The 23,258-nt window shown below is 36.3% G+C and overlaps 1 protein-coding gene across 4 annotated transcripts in view; it reads left to right on the plus strand.

The window, feature by feature from the left end:
* sox6 (SRY-box transcription factor 6) overlaps positions 1-8,467 on the plus strand; it is a 125,245-nt gene extending 116,778 nt beyond the window's left edge. For 3 of the 4 annotated variants that reach the window (XM_017441915.3, XM_017441921.3, XM_017441928.3), the window contains 3 exons: positions 462-635; positions 2,387-2,603; positions 3,361-3,667. In XM_017441915.3, the coding sequence (XP_017297404.1) occupies positions 462-635; positions 2,387-2,603; positions 3,361-3,667 (698 nt within the window). Of the gene's footprint in view, positions 1-461; positions 636-2,386; positions 2,604-3,360 lie in introns of all 4 variants that reach the window. The other variant, XM_017441909.3, reaches the window with a different exon arrangement.
* The last annotated feature ends 14,791 nt before the right edge of the window (positions 8,468-23,258 follow it).

The raw sequence follows: 23,258 nt of genomic DNA on the forward strand, positions 1-23,258 counted from the left end.
ATCCCTCCTGGAGTTTTTAATTTTAAAGACTGCCTCAAGTCTCTTATTTATTATTTATTTAGGCACATTTTGTGGGCAGAGTGGATGTCAAACTGAGACGTGTGTGCATGAGAAAAGTGAACATTTAAAGACGAAGCATTTAACTGTTTTTGAAGTCGGCTCCATGCAAACTAATTGTGCATTCAGTTTTGTAGCACTTAATTCTTTCAGGTCAGATTTTTCACTCAACAGAAAATTCCATCCCAAAAGATACTTCTCTCTGCTCTCATTTAAAACAATATTCATTATAATGATAAAACAGGCAATGATAGTAGATGAAGGAGAGTTTAAACTTGGCTCGTCATTTAATCAATGCCTTGCCTCACTCTCTCTTCTTCCTGCTGCTGCTCTGGCGTTTCCAGGGTCCAGGGAAGTCAATGGCTCTGCAGATAAATCCCAACCCTGTTATTGTTGGCCAACAGGAGGTGCTGGATCCACCGAGGCGCGAGTCTTCAGGGAGTCCCGTGGACGGAACAGCAACGAGCCCCACATTAAAAGGCCTATGAACGCATTCATGGTGTGGGCCAAAGATGAGCGGCGCAAGATCCTCCAGGCCTTCCCTGACATGCACAACTCCAACATAAGCAAGATTTTGGGTAAGACCTTTGAAATCAAATTTAACAGATGCAATTTATGCCAAAAATGCAGAACTTCTAGTTTTCTGTGAATGTTTAAGATATCTCAGTGTTAATCTTTGTGTTTTGTCAGACATGCACTAAAAATTGCAATAACAATTAATTAAATTATGCAGTATATTATATGCTATAGGTATAGCTTCCTGCTTACTAAAGAGATAGGGTTTTTTTGTAAGAGAATTTTGTTTTACGATCCAACCTAAACTTTCTAAATTTACAGACTTACCAAGCATTTTACTTTTGTACATTTAGATGGCTTTATTGCTCTCTGATATGTAAATATAAGATGAAATTTGCAGGAGAGAGTGAGTGTGTGACTGCATAGGCTGTTGTGCATCAGTTCACCTCAGCATACAGATGGATTTATAGCCCATCACTACCATAAGTGTTTGTCATGAAAAATGACAGAGACTAAATGGGTCTTGTCCCCTCAGCACTGGAGTCCATACATCAGAGCTGTTAAAAGTGCTGTCATCCATGCCAGCGTGGTGCACTTCATGGAGCTCTAGTATTTACTACACTGGCTTGTTGTTCCTTACTGTCAGACAGTAAGGGAACAAGCTTGTCTCTCCTTTAGGATGATGTGCATCGGCACACCTATCAAGAGGTTGTTGCAGAATGAACAATAAATCTTTGTGCATAATTTTCAATAAATGGTTGTATAAAATTAACTTCTCTGTCAAATTAACGTTTGACCCAGTGCAGTTACATTTAACCAGAATTAAAATTACTGACTCTTTCAACATAACTGTTAGGTCAGTGCTGTTTTTAAAATGAATTATTCACCGATTTCAAATGTGGGGTTCTACAAAGAGATTTTAAGCAGTCAGTATCTTCTTTATTGTAGATAGCTCTCTAAACAACCATAGTTTGGAGAAACAGACAAGTTATAAAGGAATTCAGACTGGGACCAAGATTAAAGGTTTTTTTGCCATCTTAAAACACCTCCATTCTCAAAAATGTTAGAGTAGTTTATGTAAATACTATTTTTAAAACACTATCATCATCAGTTTCACATTTGATTGTTATTTACTTTGAACTCCATGGCTATTTGCACTGAGAACTGTAAGTCTGCAGTCTGTTACCATTAATGTTCTTTATGAAACACATATAGCAAAAACAACCATAAGTGTAATCAGCCAGAGCAAATTTCTGATAAAAAAAGAAAAGAGGTGTAAAAATCAATAAAATCACATCAGATAGATTGTCTGCCAGACTGCACTTAACATGTTTTGCTTTGCAATGTCTTTCACATGGGACTGTTACTGGTAACATGTCACAGACAGTTTTGTCTTCAGTGTAAATAACAATAAACTATGTGAATAACCATATAATGCAGAAGTGTAACAGTTCAGAAAAAAAACTCAACATGAACCAGTGTAAAACATTTGGAATAGTAGGTTGTAATGAAGGTCTTTATTGCTTATCCTGACATACCTAAAATGGGCCATCATAACAGAGATGTTTTGGCCTTTCTCTGACTGGTTGTTAGCATGACCAAACAGTCAAGTTAACTCTTTAAATGAGGCCATTTAAAATGGTTATCAGCATCAGGTAAGATACTTACTGTGCAAAACACAGATCCCCAGTATGTTGTTAAAGACAGAGTTATGACAGTCACCTTCTCCTATTCACTATAACTTGTTTAAACCACATTTTAAAAAATACTGACCCACCATATTACTTCAACCATAAATCATCTTGTTCTGCAGGTTCTAGGTGGAAGTCTATGTCTAACCAGGACAAGCAGCCATACTACGAAGAGCAGGCTCGTCTCAGTAAACTCCATCTAGAGAAATATCCAAACTACAAGTACAAGCCACGACCTAAGAGGACCTGCATTATTGACGGAAAAAAACTCCGCATTGGAGAGTACAAGCAGATGATGCGCTCACGGCGACAAGAAATGAGGCAGTTCTTCACTGTGGGGTATGTGCACTCTCAGAAACTCCACAGTTCAACCACAGGAAATTGTAAAATTGTAAGAGACACTACATTCTTTTGACTGCCTAGATCTTGCTCTTAAACATATTTTCCAGACTGAGTGTTGAGTTAACCTCTATTGTAGTGGTTATGAGACAAGGTATGCTCTTTAAAATTAAGTGTTTTTCAATAGCTGTGATTTAAGAAATTTTATACAATGTCAGTTTTTAAATTGAGCATGGAGTGCAGAGACTATTATAGGATATAAGTTGTAAGTATACACTCAGAGAAGTCTGGAGGGCAGCAGTCTCTAGCCCAACACTTTAATTTACTGTGTGTGGTTAGCAGGAGAACTCTTCTCCAGGTGTTCCCATGTCAGTCATAAGCTTCAGTGGCTGTGGTATCAATCATGCTGCGCAACAGCAGACAAGAGCAGCACTAACCTTGCATTGGTTTTATGTCACCAATAAACTGGGTAGTGTTTCTGAACAGCTCAAAACGGGAGCTGTCAGGAAAAACTCTCTTCTCCCAAATCATTTTCACAGAGCTGCTGGCCTGAAGCAGACTGCTGGAAGAAATCCCTAATGTAGCTATCACAAATAAGTGCTGCGTCAAAATAATTTTATTTAGTTTAAAGATGTGCGAGGATGATTCTAATCTGCGTTTTAACATTCTTTTTATGTGTTTTTTTTAAAGTACAATTTTGTGTTAAAAACAAAGGATTGTGAATAATTGTAGTTTTATCTGTTGCTTGTTTGTCCAGCCAGCCACCGCAGATTCCCATCACCACCAGCGCCAGCATGGTCTATCCTGGGGCCATCACCATGGCGACCACCACACCCTCACCTCAGATGACATCAGAGTGCTCGAGCGCGTCAGTGAGTCCTGAGCCGTCCATTCCCGTCATTCAGAGCACTTACAACATGAAGCTAGAGCCCAGTAGCATGGTGAACAACAACGAGCCGGTCAACGCTGAGGATGAGATGGACATGTATGAAGATTTCGAGGATGAGCCCAAATCAGACTATAGCAGTGAAAATGACACACAAGAGCCAGTCAGCGCCAACTGAGACCTTTTTAACAGAGAAGGCTAAAACAAAGCAGACACAACACTCACACAGGAGGACCTCCGAAGGGCTGTTCTGGTCTGAGGGAGGGAAAGAGCAAAAGAAAAAAACAAGAACTGTACCACAAAGGTTTGAAAATGTTTATAAGAAAACATAATGTAACATGTAGAAGCCAGCATGCAGCTATGGCTTCATCAGTCAGAAGCTATTTGGTCTTAATGATTTCTTTAAGTTTGTAAAGCATTTTTGTTGTGATAATTTATATTTGTTTTTTTTTTTTTTTTTTACTCATTGTTTGTTTTTCATTGGAGATCATGGACATTTACATAATTCGTTCATTGTCTAAAGCAAAACCCAGAACTTGAAGTTAAACATTTGTTACAAACAGTCAAATTGTTTTAATTTAGTTCTATGTTTTTGCTTCATGACCTAACTGTCCAAGATGGGGATAGCAATCTCACTCAGGTAAAGTGTGCCAGCCAACAGCTTGTGAATGTTTTTAATCATGAGGAAAAAATATGGTCATTACAATATATTTCAAATTCATTAAACTAAGTAATCTATTATTATTATTATTATTATTATTATTATTATTATTATTATTATTATTATTATTATTATTATTATTATTATTATTATTATTATTATAAAACAAGATAATTTTTTGTGAAAGTGCCAAACATTTCATTTCCTGTAAAAGCCCTTTGGGAGAGGCTTTGTTTGTAAGTCTTAGACAATCTTTGTTTCTTCATCGACCGGTTTTTTCTCACCTGAACAGAGCAGACAAATGAAACTCAGGAACTTGGAGGCAAAGAGCTCTACAGGAGGTTACAAAATGGGGGGAGACTAAAGCTTGTGATGCTAGCTGTATTTCAGGAAAGTGAATGCAGTGATCAACAATGACACCCCCTTTTTTTTTCCCTTGTCCCAGTCCACACAAAACATTGTGGTATCCTTCAATCGTTTCCAGCTCTGCAACCCAGTCGGACTCACAAAGATCTTAATCAGTGATTGTAATCAGGCCAGAATATTAAAAGGGCCAAAGGCCTCCAATCTGCAGGATTGGAACAGAAACGAAAGGCAGCTTTGGTGGCATTACAATCTTAAATTGATGTTGTACAATGTGTAGTTGTAAAGCTACAGTACATTCTGTCAAACAGTTTAGCCTCTTTTGGATGGCGTGTTTAAAGTCTTAGGTCTTAAAAAGTAATTTTTTAGCATTGTAAATCTTAAACTAACACTAAGAAGTCTTAAAACAGAGCACAGTTATCAGGTTGATGATTACTGAAGTCACAGTGAACAAAGAAAAAAGGCTGAAAACAGGCCTTCTAATCTCTTGTGTACATTCAACAAAAGGTGACTTATAACATTCATTTCACAATGGTGCACTTCTATTAATTATTTGCCACCCTGAAGTATATTTCTTTTATTTTATATAATGCATTAAAATATCTGCTACATCATTTGATACACCAAATACATCTATTTTTTAATATACAAGGAAAACAAAATGTAAAAACTCAAACATACAACACAAATTCTGGTGACTTTGCTGCTGCATGAAATACCTTTAGCATTCAAGGCCTTGATGTTGAGGCTCAGATACTGCATGGAGCAGAAGGTCTAAGTGGCTCTTCTCCCTGCCGTTCCCTGCTCTGACCCCGGTCTGTGGCAACCTTAGCACCCAGGGGGCACCATCTGGCTCTGAAAAGGAGAAAACAGCGGGGAAGGGTAGGAAACAATAAAAACGGGGTTTGTGTCCCTCATTGTGCTCTCCATCAAAGTGCTGGAAGTAAGGCCTCAACAGGGCTTTCACCCTGGCCCAATCACCAGGCACTGGCGAGCAGATGGAACAAGTACATCAAGCTGTGGGGGATTATTAAAATGACTGACGACTGGGTATCATCTGAAATACAGCATTATTAATGCATGAGTCCAGTTATTCCCCTCCCTTGCCCTTGAACTTGTCCATTTCAGAGTGAGTGCAGAGCTTTGTGAAGGATCTGAATAGCTGGTCACTGTCTTTAACTGGTCAAAATCCCCAGTGCGGGTCACTGCATTTTTCTCCTGGCTCTAATCGGTACAGATGGCTTTTTATTTTTTGGCTTACTTATCTACCACAGTCCTATTGCCAATACCATTCAGTGCTGATTTGCATTACTTAAACCTTTGGAAACATTTAAACACAATTCATGTACAAATCATCTTATTGGTGATTCCTTGTTCCCCCCTCGGTACATCTTTTCTCCTTTGAGGAACAAAGCAGTTTATGGATGCGCTCCTATAAACAAACATAAGTGGATTTCTCTCCAAGTCAACCTGTTTGGTATCTTTAAAGGTTTCCTCCTGTTTGCTGGTGGTTAAATTGATTTGTTTGTGATTGTAAATAATTTCCTGACCATGCCACACTGCTTTTGTTGGCTGGCTGTTGGACTCTTCATGGAAGTGAAACTTGACTGTGCTTATATAGCAAAAACACAAAAAAAAATAAGAAAAAGACGACATGAACTCATGAACTCATAAAGAGACATTGTGTTATAAGCACTGGATATAAATTGTATTTTTATCAATTCTGATTAATGTGAAGTTGTTTGAGGAAAATCATCATGAATGAACAAGATTCCCCGGATAGACTCAAACGGGTTTGTTGTCACGCTTACTGGCTTTGAGTTTTATTGTTTGTTTGTCTACTTATTTTGTGTATTTATGCAAAGACACATGTGATGAATGAACACTTTGTTGAGGCTTCAGGGCTGCCTCGGAGACAGACTCAGCACAAGAAATTGAGCAGAAAATTCAACAGCAGGCTCAGAGAGCTGTGGAACAACAGACGTCAGTGCATTGTAGACTATATTTGATACTGTAGGTATCAACATATTTTATTTATTATTAGCCATTGCTGGCTCTAAAATTGACAGTAAAAGAGCAACATGGACAATCAGAAAATAATTAAAAAATAATAATTGGAGCTAAAAATGGTTTCTAGATAATTCACCATCTCATTTTTCTGTAAATATGAACATTTTTTTTTGTCCATTAGTATAAGTTATGTATTTGGCTGTTTTATTTTATTTTCTCTTTTTTACTTTATTTTTTATGTGTCCTAATGTTTGACAAGTCACTGTACCTCATGTAGATGCTGATTATTTTCTGATAAATGAAAAAAAAATAGTATTGGTCTCAACAGTTAACTAATCAGTGCACCAACATCAAACTTAAAAAGGTACTAACTCAAACAACAAGCACTTGGTGTAAAAATAATTATTCATTCATGTGTTTCCAATCAAATACAATCTAAATGGTATGCTGTAAATCCTCATTTGTGTTTTGTGGCATTTTTTTTTTTTTTTTGCATAGGGAGCTGCGATCATCTGAAAATATCTGCATGCATTTGGCTTGCATTGGCATAGCTCTAATTTAAAAAAAAACATTTTCTCTTTTTTTCTAATTCAAACAAATGATGTTAGGTTTCTTTTTAATGTGGGAGTGCGCAAGTATTTATTGTTTTTAATGTTGTAAAATGCACAGATATTGTGCATTCTCTTAGTTCACTTTTACTTTGCCATTTGTTTTGTATGCTGCCATTGTTTATTTTTTTCTTAATGAACGTGTCTTTGACTATCCAGAATCTGCAAATGTAGCCCTCACAGTTTGTTCGTTCTTTTTTCACTTGTAAGACATGCAAATCGTTTAAATGAACTGAGGACAAATGATTCTATGCTGTTTCAACATTACTGTAATTTGATTTTATTTTTCCTCTGTCTGAACTTTGTGATGTATATGGCGAGAATGTTCTCTGTGTTAATTTAATCAGCACAATTCACTGACATGCTGGACTGACATGCTAGCTGCTGTTCAGATGTGTAAAAATAGTTGTTTGGGGCAACATTTTTAGTTGCCTTTGGTACTCTGCTTTTAAGAGTTGTCTTTTCAAGCAACACTGTGTGGGGCTCTTCTATGACTGGAGCCATTGTTTTAAAAAAGCTGGCAGCCTGAAACAATTTACCGCATAAAAGTCCTTTTGATTATTTCCTCTCCTGGCAGGTACCGAAGCTCATGGCAAGTATTGTTTGGGTGTTATTAGAGAAAATGAATTACATAGTGTCTGTTGCTGCTTTAAAAAAGAAGTTTATGTCTGACAATGTAAATAGTTTATCATAATATCTTGTACAGTTCAATGTAAAGTTTTTAATTCAACTTAAAAACAATGATGCCATCATGTTTGTGTTCACATTCTTCTTTATAAAGAACAAAACGGTCAATTATTTGCAAGGGTGTATTATTACTGAAAAAAAAGAAAATGTTACTTAATTTTTTATGTTTGTTTTGCTTTGCTTCAAAGTGTACACAAACCTTTTTTTATTTTATTTTTTGTTTTCATGTGCAGTATTGACGTGAGGTAAACTTAAGGTGAACAATTTTACATTGGTGTGTGTGGAGAGCCATTTTCTTGGCTTTGGTAGTATTAATACACTATATAAATAATTAAAAAAAAACAACAAACAAAAAAAATATTGACACACGTGGGTGCATAGTGGCACCGTAGCAATGTGTATACTGTAAATTATTAAATTATCCCCAAAGGATCACTTCTGACATAACATAACAGCATTTTCCGTATGTCTTTGTCCACTGTATCAATGCAGCGGTGGGCAGATAACTGCCTGTTTTAGCTCATTTACCTCAAGAATTTCCTTCTTTTCTGTAAAAAAGACAGAAATTGTGTTGCAGAAAGCTTCTCACATCACTCCATCTTTTGTACTGCTGTTGACACTTACCGATTAAAGAGACATCTTGTTTTAAGAACTGAGTTATTATTTTTATCGTGGATGAATTGCACTCTTTACAGTCAGAAAAAAATAAAAATAAACACACCTCTGGTCAATTTTACCAGGGTTACCTTTTTATATTATTACTTATAATATTATACTATATGTCTTACTAAACAAAGAAGATGAATAACACAAACTGCATTTTATGAACACATAATTCTCATATGTTTCAACATTAAACTTATTTCAGCTATTGAAAAATTACTGATAACGCTCAAAGACAAAGTCTGAAAAAAAAGCATTTACATTAAAAAGGACCAAAATCATTTTTCATAAATTTGCACACCTTTCCTGATTTTTTTTAAACCTTAATATATATATTTCCTAATCTTACACCCGTTCTTTGTGTTTTTATATCCTTTGTCATTTTATTTGGTGTATATACTATAAATCTGTTGCCTTCATTTTGCCCAGAAGATCCTGGAAGAACAGTTAAACCATCCTGACAATCAAAATTAAACCAAAGAAGAAAAAAAAGCAATTATTTTTATGTTTTGTTAAATAGTTTGTAGTTAAAGCAAAATTTGAGAGACTCCATATTTCAAATTTAAAGCTCCTACAGATTTTAAACTATATGTCTGAGTTTTAAAGGTCATCTTTCCTTTCATGTCTTTGTCATAAGACACTGTGCTTGTCTAACTTTAACTATCTTTCTAAACAAGAACCATGACAACTACATTTTTAATTAAAAGTAGGTATAAGTAATTTATTATGCTGCTATCATATCTCTATTAGAAGGACTTCTAATCAAAGGATAATTTTGAAACACATACAATACGCCGTTAAATTATGGTATTTACACTTGATAAAGGTCTGTCTATAACCACAATAGAGCAGTGCATATGAGTTTTAAAGCAGTGAATTTATCCTCATTTATGTCTTGTTCTCATGCCTCACCCTGTCGGCTCATGGCCTGCCACCAATTAGCAGCTTGCTTGACTGACTTGCAGTGGTTACACCCTCTAACCTCAACAAAGAAAACAAGCTGATCCATGTACTGCGAACACCACTATGGAATATCAACTGGGGGTCTAGAAACATTCTTCACAGATCAACAGAAAAAAAAAAAATGCTAACATTTTTAGGCACATTTTTAGTAGTTGTTCCTGTAGCTTTACACTGTCAAGAGAACCTTTATATATTAACAAATTGTAATGACTAAGTGATGTTAAAGGTAGACTGATCAAATGGAATTACTACATTACTTTTAGTATACTAAAGTGGTACATATTGTGTAGCTGTCAAGAACTGACAAACAGCGAAATATATATACTGTATATGCACATTAATATCAAAACACTTTATGGTGTCAGTTTGAAATCTAACCTTCTGATCACCTTGATTCTTCCATCTGAAAACAAAAAAACATAAATTTTGTCCTTTGCTTTTCAAAAGCAGTCTGTAAAACCGAACACTGACGCTCCTTGACTTCATGATAGCAGGCGTTCAGAAACCAGAGTGCGAGTGTGTGCATGGGTGTGCATGGCAGGTGTGTGACACAGCCAGAGGTCATCCTGTGAACTGTAAGCCCACTATGGATCTCTGCCATGTAACGCTCGTTATATTCACGATAATAACGAGTTTTACACTGTGCTTCCATCTTGATGTGAAGAGTAAAACATCCCAAATAACTTTGGAATTACTTTTTAAATCAGCGCACACATTCCTTTTTTTTTCAATCCAGAACATAAACAAACTACAACAACAAAATAAATCTTTCTGGAACTTTTTAGAACATCTTAACAATCTGGGATTTTTTTCTTCCTTTTACTTTACTATCTTCATAATTTCTCTTTTACTACTTTATACTTTCCAGAGAGCCAGGACAAACACAGTTTAATGACAGTGTCTGTAATGGATACATGTTACTTCTCTCCAGTAGTGGGTGGAAAACTGGACACACACCTTTTCCATAATAAATTCTACAGTCATTTTCCAAGTCTGGATGACATTTAAAGTTACGTCAAAAACCTCCATTCTTTGGAGATCTACATTATTGTCCATGTGAATGCAGAACATTTGAACAACTATGATGAAATATTTTTAAAGGAAGTCAATTTTTAAAATAAACTTGCTTTGGCTTTTCATTATGATTGTAGATTATTTATAAAGCAGTTTGAGGAATATATGGAGATCTGGTTAGCTTTGGTTTGACATCCTGCTGTTTTGAAGTGGCCTCTTTACTTGAAATGTCATTGTTGTGTAAAGATATGCATTTGTGAATGGCCAAATAAAAAAAAAATGAATATGGTAATGCTGTTGTGTCGCTGCAGGACTGCTTTTCACAGCTCTGATGACTAAACATCGGAGGGATAGGAGAGCAGTGAGGGCTGATTTGGAACAATATTTTACACATTTGGACCTGCTCGATGCTACAGTCGTTGCACACGGTGAATCTGTCAGGCAGCACCGTTTCCCCAAGAACAGCTGCTATTTATCTGATTTTCCCATTAAAGTTGACTCATGACTTTATTGTACAGGGTTTGGCAGAGGCACAGCATTTCTCGGTACCTCTCTGTAAAACAACTGAGGTTTGGCTGCTCTGATTTACAGAATGTGTAACAACTATGGTCCAAATCTTTAATTTTACAAAAGTAAAAGTAAATACAATATTTTATCCTTGTCTGTCCCTGTACACCCAGAACAAAATCCTCCAGATGTCTAAAATGTTTTGCTGCTTTCTACCAATTTCAAGCACGGATGAAAAAAACAAGATGCGACGGATCTCAAGAGTCATCAGACATGTATACAAGAACAGGATATAAGAACACCCACACTCTTAGCAGTGTTTTAATCCTTAGAGGTGAAGGACTTAGGAAATCTTGCTAATTTCACAGATGGTTTAAAATAGATTAGTGTGGAGTAGCAGCTCGCAGAGAAGGGCTGACCCACCAGGCTCCCTGTGCAGCTGCCAAAACGCTGCGCCTGATGCTCAGAAGTGCCTTCCAAAAGTCCTGCAAGGTTAAACTCAAACTTGAGTATCTTAAAATGCCATCCTTATTATTAGTTTTATTGCATGTTGAATGAACTGTTCAATATGTAATCTCAAAACCTGTCTCAGTTATCTAAAAGCAACAAAAAATCTCTGATTGCCGGACCATTTTCAAAATTGTCAGTTTGTTTTGTGAAAACATTTCTTTTTTATTAAGAACCTTGTTTATGTATTAAATTGTTAATTGCAAATTTGTTTTTGTTTTTGTTGTTTAAATAAATTAAAATTTGCAGCCAGGAAAATAAAAGTTTCTCCTTCCCACTGGCAGGCTGAACAGTGTGGAGGTTACCATTGCCACCTTAAAAGAAGAGCTCTAGTTTTAATCTCAGCCAAGTACTGAAGTTTGCATGTTCTTCCTGTTCATATGTGGCTTTTGTACATTTAAAGTGTGTTTCTCCCACAGACAAACATTTTTCAAAAATTAGAACTTATTGTATTTATTTTACTTTATTTAAAAACCTTCATTTTACTATTATTGCAACTTAAACAATCACAAATTACCTTCTTATTAATTATTATTGTAGATATTTATAGCTATTTTATTTGTAATATTTTTTATAGTGATTTTAATTTGGATACAAATAATCACAAGACAGAGTACATTTTAACAGTAGATCAACACTGTTAGCTGAAACTACAGAGAAACAGCAACTCGTAAGATGTGGTTTTTAATAGATGTACAGAACAGTGGAAACCGTATAAAATTTACAGAATATTTCAATTTAATTAGACAGATTTATTTATAGTACTAAAGTAAAATCCCTTACTTATTGTTTAGAATATTAGCTATTGTCTGTTCTTTTTTCTTTCTTCTTTTTAAAGTAACACTGGGAGCTGAAGCTTGTCAATATTGTTAGCCAGGTAATTATCTGCAGTAGGCAGTATATTTCACCAATACACATGCTAACTCTCTTAGCTTGTTGCAAATAATTGTTTCACCTTAAAGAGATTGCTGCATTCTTTTGTCAACCAAGCCATGACTGTGTGTATTTAATACTACCAGAATATACTTTTAATAGGGGAGTGTGAGTTTTTCTCAACATTATGATGGAATTTCTTTGTGGTTTTGAAACTACAATTGATTAAATGGTTAATTAGTAGACCCAGATGGATATATGTGTGTGTGTGTGTGTGTGTGTGTGTGTGTGTGTGTGTGTGTGTGTGTGTGTGTGTGTGTGTGTGTGTGTGTGTGTGTGTGTGTCTGTGTTGGTCTTGTAAGGGACTGGTGACCTGTCCAATGTGTCCTCTGTGATTTGCCCATTGACTGCTGGGATAGGCTCCAGACTCCCTGTGATCCCCGAGGAGGACAAAGCGGGTACAGGAAGTAAATAAATAAGTACTTTCTGTTCTCAACTAAAATATTTCAGTGACGATAAAATAATTTCACTTGATAATAAATGTGTTCTTTTGGCCAAAGAGACTCATTCTTCCTTGATTCTTTGTGTTTGCTCTTTTTAGATAATAAAGAACAATGCATCCAAAAGCCATTTTTGTACCAGTATAGAGGAGTGAATTAGACTCTGCGTGGTGTTTTAAGCAGGCCAAGCCTGCTGCTGGAGTTGGTCTACATCCGAGTAGGCATGACACAACTCTGGCCTTCTTGAAAAAGCCCAGCTTGGAGTTAATGTGCAAAGACAATTGCATAGGGTGAAAAACTCAACATGGTTTTGTTAGACTTGTCATTCTTTGGTGCATAGTTGGGAGCAAAGCCTAGGAACCATCTGAATGTTATTTGTGCTTTTTGACCCATATTCAGGACTCCTTTCACAAAGCCTTTGTGAGACGGTTGAAACAATGGAGAGGCCCTCCTAGCAAGGGACAAGCTTCAACATCGGCCAAACCATCTTGGACCCGCTTCACTGAAACCGTTTGTCTCCAAAAGGCTGACATCACTGAGCAGCTAAAGGTTGACTTTAACAATGTTGAAAAACCAGATAAAATGGCTCATCTTAAAAGTATTTATTTTTAGCATCGAACTGTATTTCCATAATAAATAAAAACTAGAGACAAAGAATAGGACTCAGGCTACTCTCTAACATTTCAAATGCATAATGTAACATCTGAAACTGTGAGCTGATCAAAAAAATGTTTTAAAGTGTATAAAATAGAATAGATTTTATGGATTATTTTGTTTAGCGTTTGCTGAATTTCTTTCTGTTAAAGTGAGATGACACTGAAAATACATTTGTTGTTGTGTAAATCTATCCGATTTTCTGAGCACAGTTGTTAGGAACACTGGGGTTGCTAAATGAACTTTAGAAAATCCACTCGGGACAATATTTCAGAAAATGTAATTTTGCATACTGTTTCACATCATTGCACCTCCTCAGTGCATTTGTCTCCCTAAGCATTTGACTGTATTTCTGTAGGGAAGAATAAATGTGTAATGTTTTCTTTAAAAGCATCTTTGCTCTCAGCTTTTTGAAGAATTTAACAAAATAAAGGGTTTTTTTCATGGAATATGTGTTATTCTCTCGAAGCTATCACTGAGATCTCTCATGCATATGTGAATTACACACCTTTATGAATATGTAAATGTTGCGAGAATGCCTCATTAATTAGTAATTCATGCATTTTTCACAAGCCCAATACTTTGCCAGTGCAGTCTGATGATTTATCAGCCAGAAGTTGAAAAAAGAGATTCATCATCACGTTTTCAGAGGTTCTGGGCTACATCTGTAATTTTTGTAATTCAATGAATATAATTTGCACAGGTTTTTTGCAGCTGTCTCATAATAACACATTTATAATGTCAGATTTTTATTTGGAATGTTTAAGTGGACTTACAATTTTAAAATGCATGTTTCTCTGTGTGGATGTTTGCTTACGAGTTAAATTCTGGTTGAAAGCTTCTATTTTGTATGTAATATGCAGTAAATTTAAGAAAGATGTAGATAGAAATTATATATTGCATGTGATGTAAAGATAACCTGATCAAGTGGTACAAAATCAGAAAGCCTCAAAGGAGTACTTTGTTTGGATTCCTCTCTCTTCTGTTTATACTGTATATTAAAATGTCACAGTATTACAATAGATATTCAAAAATGCATGTAGATCACAACAACAGGTGCTTGGCACATTTGGGACATTTATATCAGGCAAGTTTTGCATGCAAGTCTTAACCAACTGATCTGACTAGCATGTAAATTTGTCTCTGTTACAACTCCTAAAATTAAAATGAAAGACATTCCAAAGGAGATGAAGGATGACATTGCTGATATCTTGTAAGACTTTCCATACTTAAAAGCTGCAGTTCGTCAACATTTACATTGTTTGTGGAGGGGTTTGAGTCTCCTCATGATCCTGGGGGCTATGCTGTTTGGGGCATCAGCCGCTGGAAGGGTCTCCTGTGGCAAACTGGCCTCAGAGGAGGGGTTAGACCAAGAGTGATTCAGAAACCTTGATGGGTAAACAACTAAAGGTGTTTGAGACTTGGCTGCTGGGGCTCAGCTGAGCCAAGCCCCAAAGAGAGACAGGATGCCACCTGCAAAGAGGACAGTTGAGGTCAGGTGCATTACAAACCAGATTGCAGGTGAGAGAGGCTTTGGAACCCAACTCCAAGAACAAGAAGATCACCTTTCTGTTGCTTTAAGCAGCAGGAGGGAAGATTCTGATTGTTGTGTTTTTGCACTAAAAGGAAGCATATCTCTCAGCCTCCACAGGAAAGTTTACTCCAGGGTGTTGGAAGGGAAGCTCCAACTGACTGTTGAAGCTCAGCTTCTGTAGGAGCAGTGTGGCTTTCTTTCTGATCGTGGAATAGTGGACCAGATCTTCACCCTTGCAGGGTTGCTAAGGGGATCATGGGAGTTTGACTCTCCAGCCTACATGTGTTTTGTAGATCTGGAGAAAGCTTATGATCGTGTTCATCCAAGGCATTCTGTGGGGCTGCTGTAAAAGCTTAGGGTGTCAGGGTTGTGTTTAAGGCTATCCAGTCCCTGTATAACCAAAGTAAGAGCTGTGTCCACATCCTCTTTATTTAACTGATAAAAATAATTAGATTTTATTAGAACAACATGTTGAATCTAAAAATGAGAGATTCTATTGCGTCCACTTTTTCTTCCTGGGCATCAGAAGAGTATTTTTAACATTTTAAATCTTAAGATAGGGTGGTAGAAGTCAAACAGTGCACAATAAACGCCAATATGTTACACAAAAATATGTGAGAAGAGACCTGTTAATTGCTCCTGCTGCTCTCTCTCTCTCTTTCTGTAGATAAAATGCTGGTATGAAAAACCAACAAGAGAACAAAACATGGTGTCTGAGGAATTTAACAATGTCTCAATAGAAACTGAACATACTACACATTCTTTTACACCAAGCTTGTCAACTTCTTGGATTCTAAAAATTAGTACACAATCAAAAAGATGGAAGTAAAATTAAATATTCAGCGGCTCATTCCTTGAGGAATAATGGTGATGGAACAGTCTGGGAAGTTGTTTCTATATTTAATGACATTTATAACAAAGCCAAGAAAGCTTGATGGTTTCTATATTTTCTTTAACAAAACAGACACATGAAACAGGATCTTTCTTTGTGCGGTAGTTTGGTTAATACTCCATATTACCCTAACAACTTGAGTGTTATTCCATAAAATTCATGCAAAGCAGTTCTACATTTTTAAGACCTCCCCTCATTCACACATTAGCTGAAGAGATTGACATAGTAATAAACTGATGTTAATTAGATGCACTTTGAATTTCTCTATTCTGCTCCTCTTCATGCCCTAGTGGAGCTGGTGGCTTGTTAAATCATTTGCTGCTTTTGGGTGATCTTCTTTTGAATTGTGGTCTTACCCTCCGGGCACAATTTATTTTTATTTCACAAAAATTTTACCAGCAAATTTTACATCAGTTCAAGAGAATTATAAATCATTATTACACAGGCAGACACTTCAAACATTTTAAGGGCTTTCTGCTCGATGAGGCATCAAAGGAGATGCTCACATTGATGACCGTTACACAGACAAATATCTGTTCATTAACACACTGAAGTTGGACCTATCATGTTCCGCACATAATCCACAAAACTGTATCTGTGGCACATGTGTTTACAAGCTTTTGTTCTGGTAAAAGTTCTGAAGTACTTTCACAGACACTGCACACATAAGTTTTATTTTATTGTCATAAGTGGTTCTCTGTAAGTCCTGAACTCTAAATTCTTAATTTTTATGAATTAGGACAAGTTCTTCCAAAAACAACTAACAGTGGAAAAACTCTGCAAATCTTGCCTTGTTTTCTAAACTTTAAGAAATATATTTAGCATCATCAAAAAAATGGATTTCTATGAAAAAAGGAACAGCCGAGAAAGGCTGTGCCTACAATTTTTAATTTTGATGTGATTTTCTTGAGATTATGAGTTGACTATTCTGTTATTTTGAGATAACAAAACTAGTTTTATCTTATCTGGAGAAAATGGTCTTTATGTTTTTTTTTTTTGTTTTTTTACATGTTTTATTAAGAAAACAAACTTGGTTTTCCTGTGATCATAAGATAATTATTGTGCAAAAATTATTCAGTATTGTTGTAAGTCAAGCCATGTTAACTCTGCTAAATGTTCTTTGATATGACTTTTTTAGTTTAAATCGATTGCAAAAAAAGCTCTGTATATTGATCATGTCACTAACACCTTGCTTGTGAAATAAGTCTGTATGTCCTAAAAATTGGCCCTTTTTTGAAAAGTATCTTTATTGTACACACATTGGTAAAAGACATAAGATCAAGTAAAATACATATTGTCAGTTTGAGTCAGCAAAGCTGAGGCTCTGTTACCATTCAGCCCATCACTGCACAATTAGTTCTCTAAACAGCTGATTAGAGTTTGACTCTGAGAAGTAAGTTCATGATTTTCATTATTCTAATCTAATTAGATAATATATTCAACACACAATGAGTCAGTGTGTATGTAAGATTCAAAAGTGGTTATGCATAATGCCATTGTTAAAGGTTCAGCACTGCCCATGGCATAACCAGTGAAACAGAAAGTAGTCTTAGTATCAATTATAGTGGCATGATTAGTGTGGCTTTGTCTCACAGTCCCCACGGAGCTGCAGAATAAAGGCAGCAAGCTCAATTACCCTCCACCCAGAGGTGCCAAAGCCTTTTGATTTGCCCTGCCTTTTAAATATCAACTGTAATTCTAATATATCTCATTATGTACCACTACCTCAGTACTGGCCAACAAATCTTCTCTGTGAAAGATCACAGGAGTGTCCTGAATACTGAGACTTAAGGCCCTGTGTGCAATCAAAATTAATTCAAATGCATCTGCCCTGGAACACACATCCATTTAAACTACAGGCTTGTGATAACTCTTTGAATTAAGAATGTCTCACTAATTAAAGCCAGTACATTCAGTTGATCATTACCAGAAAAAGAAAATGAGTTTTAGTTGTAAAACATATGAATAGATTTTATAGTGAAATGACAATTTATGTGTATTGTGAATAAATTGGACATAGCAAAAGAAAGATGCATACAGTACATCATGACAAAAAGCGTCTTTGTTCTGAGGCATTTACAGAGACACAATATGAAAAAAAGAAGAAACGAAAAGAAAAGAAATAGAAAAACCAAGATAGCCAATTGCATATGGCTTGGAAAAAAGATTAAATCATGAACATGAAAGAGAACCTTCACATTTACTTAAGCTGTGGTCATTCCTAATTATAATGTGCAGTTCACATGAAAAGGAAATGAGGGAACTGAGATCATGCTGAAAAATATTGGTTCATCAGTTTATTGGTTTTGCTGTTAAGTGCAGTGCATTTGGCAGTTACGATCTTTGTGGTTTTGTGCTAAGAAGTATAGAAAAACAGATGTCTGAAAACTTACTCACTTTTTCAAATGTTACTGTGTGATGGAAAAAAAAACCTTGAAGGAATACTCCAGTCCAACTATGATGGTAATTTAGTTGATAAATCATGCATTTTTAGTATTTAAACAGTCGAAAATTTGGTTTCTTCTTATGGTTATACACAAAACAAAAGCATAGATTTTAGAGAAAAAAATAAAATAAAATAAAATAAAGCACTGGAGGACAGAAACCTGGGTGGGAAGCCGCCCCAGGTCACATCTTGAATCCAGTCCATCATCAGTGCAGCCAGTGAAGACAATCAACCAGGGTTGAGCTGTTGTAGTACCGCCGCTTGGCCATGAGGATGCAAAGAGACTTTGCATGGACCAAAACATTTGAAAATTTTAAAATCATCTAACATTACTGATGCAGGGTCTGAAAATCTTCTGGTCCTATTTTAGCAAACAAAAAGAAGGATCCTATTAAACATTTTAAAAAGCTTTTTACATATACAATCAAACACAGTTTTGTTTTATTTGTTAAGGGCATTCACAACACATGTGAATTAACCCTGAGACTAATAAAGTCTAAGCTCAAATTAATAGTCTGTTTTAATCAAATCGTGGTCAAATTCAGTACAGTTTATTTCAATTAATTGTATTAAAGAATGTATTTAAGAATAAGGCAAGGAGAGACTTTGGAATGGAGCAGGCACTGATGCTTGGGTTGGAAGAGCAACAGGCCTGACAGACAGGCTACTTAAATGTGCTACTTCACTTTGCATTAAAGTGTACAATATCAGGCATAGAGAGCCAAAGTGAGGCCAAATTTCAGCAAATGCTGGTCAGGCCATGAGCGATGGATCACTTACCTAAAGAAATGAAAGTGGCAAAAAGATCTGATCTGGAGCGAAGCCCAGAAAGAGAAGTGCGAAACCTGGAGAAAGAGAGACACTCATTGAGGAAATCTATTACCACTGGTGAAGCCAAGAAGCATGAAAGGAGCTGTCTTGTTAAATTGGCTGCCTGATAAAGTAGGTCTTTGGCTAGGGAGCCACTCATAGTCATCGCTAGTGACACCAGACAGAAGGAAAAAGCAGGAATTTCTTGATACTCTGAAATGTTGAGTCATTGAAGTCCACCCTCTGTGTTTCAGTTAGAAAAAAACTTTACAACTGTCAGATAAAAGCCATAAGTGGTTTCTTATCTCACTTTTTATTGATTCAAAATAAACAATACTCAACACAAAGCAGTCATTTTTTTAAATTTTTTGCATTTGCAAAACATCTACAAAGTCAGAAATATTCCACAGCATGGTTCAAAACATTATCCACAACACGGTGGGAAAACAGCACGGCTGCTCCACTCTGTTCCAATAGCCACAGGCTGAGGCAAGTCCTTGTTAAGCTTCATTAAATGTCAGCAGTAGGCTTGCAGGACAAGCATGTAGCTCTATATCTATGTTATTATAAAATGAAATGAAATGAAGAAAAACACACTTTTGGGCACTAAACTTTATTAAAGTGTACATTTATAAATGTGTGCTAAAGTACCACTTTTTTAATACAAGGCACAAAAATTATTATTGTTTTTATTATTGTGTCTGTGGTTGTCCCATTCATTCTTAAGAAACTAAAGATTTGTTGTATTATCATTTTAGCCATGGGGTCGAGTCCCAGAAGCACCACTTTTAGCAGAAAACCCAGACATCTCCCTCCCTACTGACGCTCTCCAGCTCCTCCTGGGAGATCCTGAGGCATTCCTTCACCTGAAGGGCTATGCAACTTTCCAGTGAGTTCTGTCTGTGCTCTTGGGTTTCCTCTCAGCAGGATGTGTCCAGAAAACTTCCAAAGGGATCTGAGCAGAAGGTATCTTGATCAAATGCCCAGACTAACTCCAACCAAGACGACTGAGCTCCTCACCCTCTTTCCAAGGCTTGTAGCAGAAGACTGACGAATCCAAATAAAAAATTAAAAAAAATTCTCAAACACTGTTTAACACCTAAATGTCTTGTCACCAAAATGTTGGAACAACTTCTTACAGCAAGTTTAATCGTGTGTGGGAGGTTTGTTTTGCTACTTTAAAGAAGAGAAAAAAAATCCAAACTACTATATTTAACACTGACCATAAAGTAATGTGGTTAGTGTTAAGCATAAGCATAAAAGAATATTTGTCTTATTTCTGGTTAACTGCTTATGTACTTTTTTTTCTCATATTTAGATTTGCTGTCACAGATCAGAAGTTAGTTCAAACAACTTCATAAGGTGTGTACAGTAAGAATGATTTAACAAGCCAAAAAAGCTCTGCTGAGCCAGTTGCCATTACCTACAGTAACTTTGCGTTGACCTTCATAATGTCTCCTGTGTACAGTATGCATTTGATTTTGAAAGATTGGTTTTGGCAATGCTCTGGTGGACCAAGGTGAGTGGCATCAGGTATGTTGAACCTGCAGTCCATGACCACTGACCCTTTAATCGTCTCGGCTCACTTAAGCTGCTGGTGGATCCCCCAGTAGATTTGTTTTTAATGCGCTGTGATTTTTTTCTTCCTTCCAAGCCACCCTTTTTATCTTCTTCCTGCTGTGTGGCTGAAACCCCAATGAAGCAGGGACAAGCCTCAAATCCCCTACATCAGGTCAAGTAGGAAAATATAGCTTTATTAAATCCTGCAAATATACAGAATGTACTAGAGTTAAAAAAATGTTTTTGTGAACATCAGCTAAAATTTCAGTTCAACATTTCCTTCTGGTTAGCTTGTGGAAGCAGAAAAAAAATACATGAAAGGTTTCCGTTTGAGAATAAAAGTGACGACTGACCATTTCACAAAGATGGCTGGGATACACAATACAGGTTTCAAAATATTTTCAAAACAAAAAATGTCATTTCTGCATAGCATTTAATTTTGAGTCCTTAACATCTTGATTTGAGCTGCAAAAGCTTGTTCTTAATCAACAATATACTATGCAAAGATTAGAGATTAGTTTGCAAATCCTGTACAACTTGGCTGAGTATCAAACTCGTGAGCTCTAATGTAAACCTCACAACTGAAAAAAAATGAAAAGTAAACAACAAACAGCAAATTTGTATTCCTCAATTGACTGTATGTTGTGTTTGTTAAAACAAAAGCAAGTAAAGAAATGACTGAATATTAGATTTACAGAAATGCATACACCCAAAATGTTTCATTAACTGGTGACAAGATGCTTTTAGGTTCATGTTTCCATAGCCGTAAACACATGGTTTACCCCTCAAACTGACCCAAAGTTACAGTGGCTTCTCTTCCCCTCTTCAGTTATGAGGGCTTCGGGAGGGTTAAACATCCGTCTCCAGCATGCCTGTTTTCTTTTTGAATTTTAATGGTTCATCAAATTATACATTTTACAGTCTTAATTTGAATGCTAGTGCGAACCTTGGCACGTTGCTTGTTTCAGTTCCCTGTACAGAGAAAATGGTGTAATTCCCTTTAGTCCCCTGATTTGTTCAGAGGAAAATCTTTAAATTACAGCTGTTATTGTGCAGCATAACACCTGCGTTTGAGAGAAACTGAGATTTTGAGGGACGAAAGTGGCAGAAAAGTATTGTTGTGGGGTGTAGGTCCGAGCTTATAGGCTGCTGCTCCTAAGAACATTCCACGGTGTCACATAATACGGTTAGTTTCCTGTTGGAAGTGCCAGTCTAAAACGATGGAGTGTACTTGCACAGTAGGTTGTGTGCACATGTCAGTATTTGTCTCTTTCTTTGTGTGTGAAACAGAGAAAATGAGCGGGGGCTTTGTCTGAACTGAGAATTACCAAAAATGTGTGTTTGTGTGTCAGAACATTTGGAACAAAGTACAATATGTCTCCTGTGCTGGAAAGTAGGTCTGCACTTAAAATATTTCCTGTAACATGCAGGAACACAGTACTGTGTAAAACTCTGCCAATGAAATAACTCACGTAACTCTGCTTGGAATTGTAAAAAAGAATGAGTCCCGCTGGCTGCCACCTATAGAGAGGCCTTGGACACTATTTGTTTTGCATTATGCTTGAGGCAATACAAAACTATATGCTGAATTAAAAAAGATGTCAATATAAAAGATGTTTGTGACCTCCAAGATTAACATTTACAGTGAGAAAATAAAAACTGAACTGTGTAATTTAAAGAATAAAGTTACATATCCATGTTTGTCACTGACTGTCAATATTAAGAGCAAAATTGTTTCAATGTTATTCAAATTTGACCTTGGTAATCCTTAAGCAACCCTTTTAGTTTCCTGACCTCAGACACAAAACCAGTGTAATTTTTTAGGGGTCGAGGACTCAAAATTGCAAGCAACTATTTAGCAACAGGCAGGTAGTGCTTAATGGTACTTATTTAAGTAAAAATAAATACTAATTTAATCAGTACAATATAGTTTTTGTTTTGTTTTGTTTTTCCTGGTAATCTCCTGGGCCACAATCCAGCTCATGAAGACGTGGTACCGCACCTTTCAGTTAATTTGCCAAATATCATTAAAACAATGATGATGAAGAAGAAAATGCAGAAGAAAAAGAAGAAAAAGTAGCAGACATAACCTACAAAAAAACCAAACAAATAAACCAAATAAAACAAACAAACAAACAAACAAAAAACAGAAGCTATACAAAAAGTAGAAAGCTACTACTATCACTAGACCATAATGGAAATAAGTGTTTTACAGTCTTGTATAATCCAAAATTTTTTATGTATATACTGTTTATATATGTAGGTGCATTTTTGTTACTGAATAAACTCAATCAGTCAACGAGGAACACCAAATGAATCATACTGACAACTGATAATATACAGAATAAACTAAGTCCAAACAGGAAAACTAATTTATCAAACATCCATCCATCCATCCATTCTCTTCCGCTTATCCGGGGTCAGGTCGCGGGGGCAGCAGCCTAAGCAGGGAGACCCAGACTTCCCTCTCCCCAGCCACTTGGGCCAGCTCCTCCGGGGGAATCCCAAGGCGTTCCC

The sequence above is a fragment of the Kryptolebias marmoratus genome, linkage group LG15 (genome assembly GCF_001649575.2).
Source record: "Kryptolebias marmoratus isolate JLee-2015 linkage group LG15, ASM164957v2, whole genome shotgun sequence".
Lineage (NCBI taxonomy): Eukaryota > Metazoa > Chordata > Actinopteri > Cyprinodontiformes > Rivulidae > Kryptolebias > Kryptolebias marmoratus.